Source organism: Ascidia mentula, chromosome 6 (assembly GCF_947561715.1).
Source record: "Ascidia mentula chromosome 6, kaAscMent1.1, whole genome shotgun sequence".
NCBI lineage: Eukaryota > Metazoa > Chordata > Ascidiacea > Phlebobranchia > Ascidiidae > Ascidia > Ascidia mentula.
Genome location: NC_138571.1, coordinates 11,912,221 through 11,922,070, shown reverse-complemented (window position 1 = coordinate 11,922,070; position 9,850 = coordinate 11,912,221). Strand labels below are relative to the sequence as shown.

At 34.7% G+C, this 9,850-nt stretch overlaps 1 protein-coding gene across 2 annotated transcripts in view; it reads left to right on the top strand.

Moving 5' to 3' along the window:
• The first annotated feature begins 4,571 nt into the window (after nt 1-4,571).
• The window catches only part of LOC145907481 (E3 ubiquitin-protein ligase rnf213-alpha-like), a 29,199-nt gene continuing 23,920 nt past the window's right edge, over nt 4,572-9,850 (top strand). The window contains exons 1-14 of one of the 2 annotated variants that reach the window (XM_082994886.1): nt 4,572-4,746; nt 4,859-4,966; nt 5,028-5,166; nt 5,723-5,846; nt 6,064-6,202; nt 6,775-6,921; nt 7,011-7,158; nt 7,382-7,637; nt 7,791-7,832; nt 8,376-8,421; nt 8,486-8,521; nt 9,031-9,084; nt 9,360-9,488; nt 9,660-9,783. In XM_082994886.1, coding sequence (XP_082851012.1) covers nt 4,620-4,746; nt 4,859-4,966; nt 5,028-5,166; nt 5,723-5,846; nt 6,064-6,202; nt 6,775-6,921; nt 7,011-7,158; nt 7,382-7,637; nt 7,791-7,832; nt 8,376-8,421; nt 8,486-8,521; nt 9,031-9,084; nt 9,360-9,488; nt 9,660-9,783 — 1,619 coding nt within the window. In that variant the 5' untranslated portion in view covers nt 4,572-4,619. Of the gene's footprint in view, nt 4,747-4,858; nt 4,967-5,027; nt 5,167-5,722; nt 5,847-6,063; nt 6,203-6,774; nt 6,922-7,010; nt 7,159-7,381; nt 7,638-7,790; nt 7,833-8,375; nt 8,422-8,479; nt 8,522-9,030; nt 9,085-9,359; nt 9,489-9,659; nt 9,784-9,850 lie in introns of both variants that reach the window. The other variant, XM_082994885.1, reaches the window with a different exon arrangement.

Here is a 9,850-nt window from a genome sequence, read left to right as displayed (position 1 = left end):
TTTTAAATAGTTTTCGACCAAAAGAGGTTAAATCAAATCATTTGCATTTGGCGCAAAAGAACGATGAATAATAAACACGAGAAATGAAACATGGGCGCCCATGAAGATTGTCGGATCAGGCGGCTGAGCTGATTTCTACATCGAGAATTGCCATATGCCGTAGGATCGCAGCCAGTCGCACTGGCAGGTGATGAGTAGGGACAGGTTAGATAACCACCCCATCGATCTGACCGAAGCAAAACCCATCAAAACGCTCAATAAAACGTTTTTCTTTGTTTACAGCACTCTTCACATGACGAAAAACATGCTAACACTTTTCCTTTTACACGAGACGGCAAGTTTTTAACAAGAGGAACGTTTGAAGTCAAGTGCAACGAAGTGAGAACGTAGCCGTGACGACCAACAGTGTGTTTGTGATTGGATGCTATGTGGGGAGTTCGTAATCTTAATAAAGGTGTGAAGCATTGCAGTCGAAAAAAAAAGGTTTAACTCAAGCCACTTTATACCTTACCACCTTACCGTCTTACAGTACACTACTAACGACTGTTAAGGTTTTACAAAACCTCAGTACCACACCCAGTAGGCCAATGCTATTCATTAGCAACAGCCATACAGTGTAACCAGACAGGCTTAACACACATCAGATGCACTGATGCAGAAACAAGTGAGGCAATCTATGCAACATTGGTAAAAGAAAAAAGGGGGGAGTTCGTAATCTTAATAAAGGTGTGAAGCATTGCAGTCGAACAAAAAAGGTTGTTGTTAGTTTGTTGCATTTTGTAATATCAGCAACACAGCAGTTTCCGGGTGCTTAGGAGTCGGAAATATGTGTATAGGCACTGCATGGTACGTTAGTCATCTTATTCATTGTATAACCAACTCGATAAAATTTGTTTGCTTGTGACATCGTGTTTGGGTGTAAGGAGTTCCCACATAGAAGCTATATCTACATTATATGAAGATGTGCGTTTAATTTCAAAGCGTTTCCTTGCAACCTAGGTTAAATTGTTTGAGGCAGTGTAACACGATAGCGTGTTTATCAAACATGTGCGTCATAAAAGAACGAAAGAAAGCAAGGTAGGGTTGCCAAGTCGAGCATGGATTTTAACAAAGCCATATTCTTCAGGCGGAGTCTCAAATATCTTGAACGGTGTACCACAAACTAGTTGGTACACCTGATGTCTCAGTTAGAGTTTTTGTCGAAAGTAGGACAGATTCTGTAGCAAGCGGCTTTCAAGATAAGGTTCGTATCAAGATTTTTTTTACACCCCGCGGTTCCTATATATCTACCAAATAATGTAAATGGTAAACCCGTCTTCTATACCCAAGGCTGATCGGGTAGAGTCACATCAACGGGCTGGACGCCCTTGCCTTACTATTGTCGCCGCATAACATATGTATATGCTAAAAAAGGCCCAAAACGTATAACTATGTTATGACCGAGAGTTAAAACCAAAGTCATAATCACGCGTTCAACGCATGTCCAAGTTGTGATGTCCAATAAAACGACATGGGAAAAAAAGAAGAACCAATTTCCGGTTTAGGTCAATTCCTGATCGGACAATTTAATAGGAAAAACTTGCCGAATTGGTGGCAAGTGAAAAAATTGTAGCCGGTAGAAGCAGCCACATTATGGTTGTGCTATAAACCATGTAATTTGGGTAACGAAGCCAAATAGGTAACTTAGGAAACAAAACTAACTGCGTAAATCAAGTTAAAATAATGACAGGCATTTCTTTGGCAAATAATAAATAAGGTTAATTCAAACACAAATACTTCTTTCGCAAATGATCAATAAAGCAAAAATAAACATAGCTACTTTTAGTTACTCGGAAAAGAAAGTCAACCTATAAACATAAACAACCTATTTAGTGCACTTAGCCAATCAAGCTATATAAATAACTGACGTAATCGACCAAATTGGCCAAATTCAAGCTGCAAGCAAGTTGTGCAACAACTCCAACAGGTTGCATGCAAGTTGCGCAACAACCCCAAATAAGGGGTGTGTTTTTTGTTTTTTTGTGTGTTTTTTTGTGTTTTAAGTGTAGCTGTGTTAGACTACTTAGACGCACAGACTTGCGTAAAGGAGTTAATTAACTCCAATAGTGACCTTGAGATAGAGAAGGCAAGTTGCCTACGAGGCCGGGGTGCCATCGAGACTCAGTCGGATTCTTTGGGTGCGAGGCCCGAGACGCAGTCGTACCCCACGGTCATGCAGCGCGGGCAACACCGACACTATAAACCTTGTAGTTGAATACCTTACTGTTAGTAATTGTGGGTATACAGGGCGTATTGATGTTTTAGACTTACACATTTTTATATTTGGTGACGAATAAGTTTTATTTCATGCGAGTAAAACTATCCAATTGGTTTCCGCATTCGCGAGTCGGGTGTTTGCGTTGGTGTTATATGATTAGGACCCACCACAACTGTGGAGTTATGGTTATTGTTTTGACGATAACGAGGCAGGAGAAAATAGTTTTATTGTTTACCATGTATATTTTCATATTTTTTTTTAGAAAAATAGGCACGTAGACATTTACATAAACGTTAAGCAATTATACTGTCAATTTAAGCAATTTCAAGAATGGGGACAGAATAGTGCTATCATTTGTATAGGCCTATGCAATTGAACTGTAGTTCGTTTACCTGTTCCTTTTTTGCATGGTTACGCAACGCAATCATTTATCACAATTTGTCATATATCAGCCTTCGACCATGGTGCTTCCCGCCCGCAAAGCCAAAGTTCCGTGTCAGAGGATTTGTGAGACGGACTTGCCGGGGAAAATATTTACTTCGATGAAGTGACTCCACCCAAGGTGTTTTCGGCAACGCACCTCACGAGGTGACTTCACCCAACTTCGCCCGGTGAAGTAACGAGACAACTTTTTCCAAATCTTTTCTTGTACTTAAACAGGATAACATAAGCAGATGGCCAACTTTTGTTGATAGTAAGAAACCCCAATATTACAGTACTCCTTGCCATACAACTACATCCCTATTAGAACACCAATACGTGTTATGTCAAAACAACTAGGATCATCTAAAATCAAATGCTAAAATCCATGTGAACTTGCAACAAAACTGTAAACAACGTTGACTATATCGCGACAAAAGTGACAATAGCGGTAAAAGCCGTATGCTATTATTTGTAATATGCATTTTAGTAACACCGGTCTGTTGCGTTGTTATAAATTGGTTGCATGTGGGGAAAAAAACACAATTAAGATGTGAAACATGACGTAGCATGACAAATTATCATAATGACAATAACAAGGATCGAATCTCGTAACTCCAGGGATATATTTGTAACAAAGGTCAGTGAAGGTCACACACTTTAATCGGTCCATGTAGACAGTTACCAACAAATCTTGCCGCTGTATTTCCAATAACCAACTAAATTAATAAATAAAATTCCGCTTAAATGTATCTTAAACCCGTATTCGGCCACTGACCGCTTGGTCCGTTGCTAGAATAAAACCGCAACTAAATTTGCAGTTAACCTCGCCTTTACCTCTGCACGCGAGGCGACAGTTACAGATGTAGGTAAAAGTATTGAATAAACATAAAGACGTGCGAAGAATTGAAAGCCAGTAAAACTAAGAACGGAAGCGTGACTTTGCTGTAAAAATTGAAGCAAATCTGTCAATCATCAATTATTGAAATCGCTGACTATAAAAATGTTCGACTAAGTTAATGGCAAAATATCTTTCGGATAAATTAGAGGAAATCGTGTGCTACCTTCAGGGAGTTTAAAATCAGGCAGGCGGTATTGGTTGGTGTTGTCACCTTCCTTTGTCAGTAGCTTATAGAGCTTTATTTATCCGCCTTGAGCGTAAAGTGACGCTTTGTTTGTAGACTGTGCTTGGAGTCATTTGTAATTAAGCGTGTTTTTCTAAATAGGAAAGAGACTATATGCGCCAGGGAGAGGCGGTCTTTTGTTACATATGTTCTTTATTCTGAGATTTGCTACGACCGCAAACGAACATTCAGACTCATTTCAGGAAAGGCATTTTAACCACAACAAGTTTTTGCTTTAATTTTACATGTTTAACGGTTAATCTGCATATCTAGGTTTGTTTTTAATATACGATATAAAGAGGTTGGATCGAACCACGTCGAATCAGCCACCCATTTGAAAGTGATTTACTCACCGAGAATCACCGCTTGCCGAAGTATCGCAGTCAGTCATGCTGAAAACCGACTTGGTTCCATTCAAACTAAAACCTCAAAACAATGTCGCCACCACTGTCTACGGTTCTTTCCCTACAGCGAATCTTATGTGTGTTATGGCGAAACTCCTTTTTCGCCCCAACAATATGACGAGTAGCGTGGCACCGTTGTGGCCAAGTCTGCGCTCTGGCACCTGCAGTCTAGGAAGTAGATTTTCATGGCTTCTGTAATTATGGGGTTGAACCCCAGAAAAAAACATAGTATATGTTTATACTTTATATCTTACGTCTGCTTTGTTTTCTGGATTTAATTGTGTATGTGATGTGAGAAATTTTTGATACAAATTTAGGTGAATTTAAGATTAATTACTCTGAATGATTTGTATTTTTTCAGAAGAATTTTGTTATAAGTTAGCATGATATCACTCTCTTTTTTGAAAAAATGTCATGAGCAAAATCATGAATTCTAGTGAAGAGATTGAATGTTTGTCCCCCTTGTTAGAAATTTTTTTGAATGAAGATCAACTGAAGCAAATATGCAAAAACCTGGAGAAAAAACATATTCTTAAATGTGGTAGGCAAAATTATGTACCTTTATATAAAAATTAGGTATTCAGGATGTTTTCATCTAAAATTTGGCTTGATGTAGAAGTAGGCAATTGAAATGTTGTACAATTGTGTTTTAGATATGAAAAAAAATGATGGTGGAATTGCACGATTACTTGTCAGAGCTTTGTCATTGTTACCAGCAGAAAACTGGGCACACTTGTTTGCACAGGAAATAAGCAAATTGGGTATAAAACAATGCATTTGTATCATACCGAAAAATTACTCAAATTATACTCAATTTGACAGGAGAGCAACAACTTGCTTCAGTAGTACTGGAGTACCTGACTAAAAGCAATCACCCTTTATCATGGATTGTTTCTCACTGGGAGGTTTTGACTAAATCCCCAAATACATTTGATGACTTGGATTGGTTATTGTTTGATGGGTACATGCTATATTTTTAAAGCAATTACAATACTATTTTTAGCCTATATGTAACAGCCTATATAACCTATATGTATTTGAATGTTTTCAATCTCAACAATTCTGCAAATCACTATTTTAAGAATGGATTTGCATTTAAATTTTATTTTGCCAAATTTATCAGTTGAAACAATAGTTTTTAGAATTATTGAAATTTGGTTGAATATATGTTCTAAAATTGGTTTAATACTTTATTGTGTTTTATTGCATTTCTAGTGAACTATAATGATTGTGCAACAGACAACCTTTTGTGTATATGCTAATTAACACAGTAATTTTGATATAATGTTTTATAAGTGTTTCTATACATATGTCTGGGATAGATAGTATTCAGAAATATTGTCTTCATCTGATTATAAAGCTCCACCTTTTTTTCCTCTTAAAAATTTGATTTTTGATTCTGCAGATTTTAGTAAAGTCTTGATTTTGGCTGAAACAAAATAACACATTTGGTGCAATTTGCTATTTCAAATTAGAAATTTTTGTTTGTTGTATTTAATTTTGTTAAAATTTTGCAGCAATGAAACTAAGTGTGAATTGTTGTGGAAAATGGCATTGAATTGCATGGATCCTGAAAATTTTTCAAACACTTACAGATTTGTTATTCAAAAAATGACTGAAAACATCCAACCTGCACCGAAAGTATGAAATGTTCTACTAGAAGTAAAAATGTGAAGTTTTTTGGGGGATAATTTAAATTTTTACATTTGGTGGTTTCCTTTATGTCACTAATATTTTCTGTTGTCTTATTATATGTTTAATTCCCTTGATTGGAGTGTACAAAAATATTACTTCATCAATTTGCACTTGACTTGTGTGGTCATGTGGTAATTTGCACAAAAAATATTTTTGTTTGAAGACGTCAGAAAGATCATACACCAATGCAAAAGATTTAAGAAAACTGTTTAATCTTCAAACACTACTGTCTTGTGAATTAGCAGCTCAACATATTTTGGATCTTACCAAAAAATTGTATTCCAAAAATATTATTTCAACAGGTAAGTACCAAAAAAAGATATTTTTTTATTTTTGGATATAATCTCATCTAAATGCCGGTTTCATGATACAGCATTCATAAGGATTCTCATATCCTGGGGAATTGCCCCGCCCTATTTTGTAAACAAATTTTATTGGCCTTGACAGCTAAAATAACACATTTGTTAGACTATATTAAAAGTTTAAATTACAAGCTTTCTTTATATTAAATATGCAAGACACTCAAATTTCAAATATTTTTAAACATGTGATATAGTTTTATAAACGCCTGATGCTGTTTGTTAATGTAAAAACAACATTTAATTTCTGTGGACACCTTGTTATTGGAAAGTGTTAACAACAAAATTATAAATGTTTGTGTGGTCTTGTTTGTAAATGTTGAGTTAAACCTGGTAAATCTTAAGTCAAAAAAAGTACTATTATCACAAACAGTAACACAGTTGTTTTCATACTCCCTTTAGTGCATGAATGCATTTTTTTACCACTTAATTGTAAAATTTATTATTCATCCGGTAAAATATGGATTTTTTAGACTGAACAGTCCCTGCAGATGTTTGCTTTTTTTACTTGACAGATATATTGGAAACAGTTAAAGAACTTCTCACATCAAAAGAAACAAACTGTGAGTCAGAAACCATTGCACTGGTACTTAATTCAGTTAAGGAATCCCACATACATGATTGGGAAACTTTATTTCTATCCTGCTTAAGTGACTCGGCAGGTAAGAAATAACTCGTTATAGAATTAAATACTGAAATTTGTTATGGAGATAAAATGTGACAATTTTGTAATTAAAGATGTTTCTCACAGGGATTCTTGTTTCTCACTTTTGCGATGCTTGCTTCAAGCACCCCGAATCAGTGATTTTTCAGTGGATTGCTTTTGTCTGGAAAGATATAAAAGCTAGACCCAAACCAGTTTGCTTGGCATACGAGCAGGCATTTCAATCATTTATCACGTAAATAATTTTGCTTTCATAACAAAACCACATTCAAGCTGGGGTGCTCAATTTAAACAGGGATGCACGTTTCTGTTGTGCAATATTTATCGCAAGTCAACAACTGTTTGACTTTTTTAGGGAAGATTTCTGTAAACCTGTGCTGATTAAAAGTAAAACTTGCATTTTATTTTTACACATTTTATTTTCTGATATTTTGTAATACCATGTATCCTTTTTGTAGGTATGATGATGAATGGTTGCTACAGATAACTCATTCTTTACTGAGCAAAAGCAAAGACAATATTCACACATTTGCAAGAATGTTGGTGCACATTCTCCAGCAGAAGATAACAGAAACTGAAGCAATGGATGATAGTAATGATTTATTTGTAAATATGATGGATATGGGTTCATTAGCAAGTTTTGGAAAACTTCCACAGGCCACCTCTGCCCATTTCTACGACTCTTTGTGGTTCAAACATCAATTCAGTCGTTTTGTAAGTTGATTGTTTGTAATTTGGCTTTTAGGACATTATAGTTTGCCAAAAAAATTACTTATATTGTTTTTTGAAGAAATTATGCCCACACTATACTTAGTACTTTTTATCACATAATGTTAGGCTTTTACAAATTGTGCTTACTTTTGGCAGATTCAGTTTGTCCAAGGAAGCAAGGCACCAAAAATCAAATTGGTATATATCATTTGTAAAAAAAAGTTCCTGATATTTTCAATAACTTATATTTATATCTCACATATCATAAAATATGGCTTTATTTGCCCTAACTTTTTGTTAGTCACCCTGGAACACAAATAATGTGATAGTCATAGCAAACATTATTGGCACATAAATAAGCCAAGACACTTTTATTGTTTTTTACTTTCTATAAACTGATTAAGTAATGGTGTGACTAACTACTTTCCATGTGTCAAAAACAAAATGGCCCCACTGCACAGTTCCACATGTCTACTGTGTAAACAGAAGCTGTATGCAGAATTAGCATAACCTTCAAACTGTTATATTAAAAACTGCTTGGATATTTTAATATTGTTTGGTTATAGAAACACATTCCCCAATTTTGCTTCACAATCAAAACTTTCCAAAATAAAATAGTTACAGATAGTAAGGTTGTGTTTTTGATAAAAAGAGATATTTGACAAAGATATGTTGCTTTTCAATGAAAGAGTTTGAGAAGTTACAAAATATATAGATGCCTGTCATTCGTGTACTTTATAGGACCTATTTCAAGAACCACCTCATTCACATCAAAGTGTGCCAATGGGTGAGCATGTAAAAGTTTTAATGTGCTTTACAATCAACTTACATTACGTTTCAACTAGAAACAGATGCGAGAATTGATGTGGATGATAAGTCATATGATGGTAAGCAAGCTCGTTTAGTAAACCTCTGTGGGGATAATTAACAGAAAGCATATTTGTTTGCCTGTTATAAACAAAGTCAAATAACAAGCATTATTGCAATATTTTCTACACTTTAAAATCAAATTGTTTATTTTGCATGCAAAGATACTATGCACATAATACCACAAGGATCATAGAGTCAGGCACCTTGCAAAGTCGATTTTCTCTAAATATGTAGTCTTGTTTTTCATTGTATGTTTATCCATATTTAGAATAAATGGACAAAGTTGTTAAATCTGTGTGAAAGTAAGGCACGAAGACAATTTTTTGTTTAATTTACTGTTGGGTTACCATATGTGGCAGTTACATAGTTTAGAAGTCTGCCAATTACACAGTTTGTAACCAAGTTTTACTGAGGTGTTTTATGTGCTTGTGTTCCTTTTTTTGATTGAAGCCAGTAGATAATGGTATTATTTTTATTGTTAATTGTGTAATTGGTGTACTTTTATGTGTAACATGTACTTGTTCAGATCCCACTGGAGGTTCTGGAAGATGTTTAAGTGGAGAAAATCCTAACAAACCAAGTAAGTTATTTTATGAAGTCATTAGGTGTATTAAAACTGTATTTTAAATCTGGTGATTAAAAACCCAAAACTACAGAAACAAGAGCATGGTAATGCTGGAAAACACCAAAAGCCCAGACCACCACATTTTATTTGCTAATAGTTTAAATGCTAATAACAAATTACTCAACTTGTTATGCATTGAGTTGCATATGACATCAACTGTAAACAAATTTCTTGCACATTTCGAAATTTTTGATTTAACTTTTTTGATGTTTTATTTTTACTTATACCAGAACAATCCATTGGAAGTGGATGTAGTTCAAGGTCAAAAGATAATGACATAAAATTTTGCAACGATTTAATTTGCATGGCAACATATAATTGTGATTCTACAACCAGCGAACCATGTCCAACAAGTGAAGGTACAAACTAACTAACCTAACAATAAAGTGTTATATTTACAACTTAAATACAAATTGCTGCTCCAAATAGGTGATACAAATACTAAACATTAAATATATCTTAATATATTGGATTTCTTCATGTTAAACATTAATTATATCTTATTGTTGCTTTCTCGTGTTTGTTTACAGAAAAAGTTGTGGAAATGCGTCTAGTGATTGATGGAACCTATACAGAAAATAAAGATCAGTTTGGGTTGTTTGTTTATGTTGACAATTTGAAGACCAAACTTAGGATGCATAAAGATAGTTCACGGTAGCACTCGACAATTTCTCTAGTTAAAAAAATCATGCATCCTGTACTATTGGTTGTTTTTGTATGT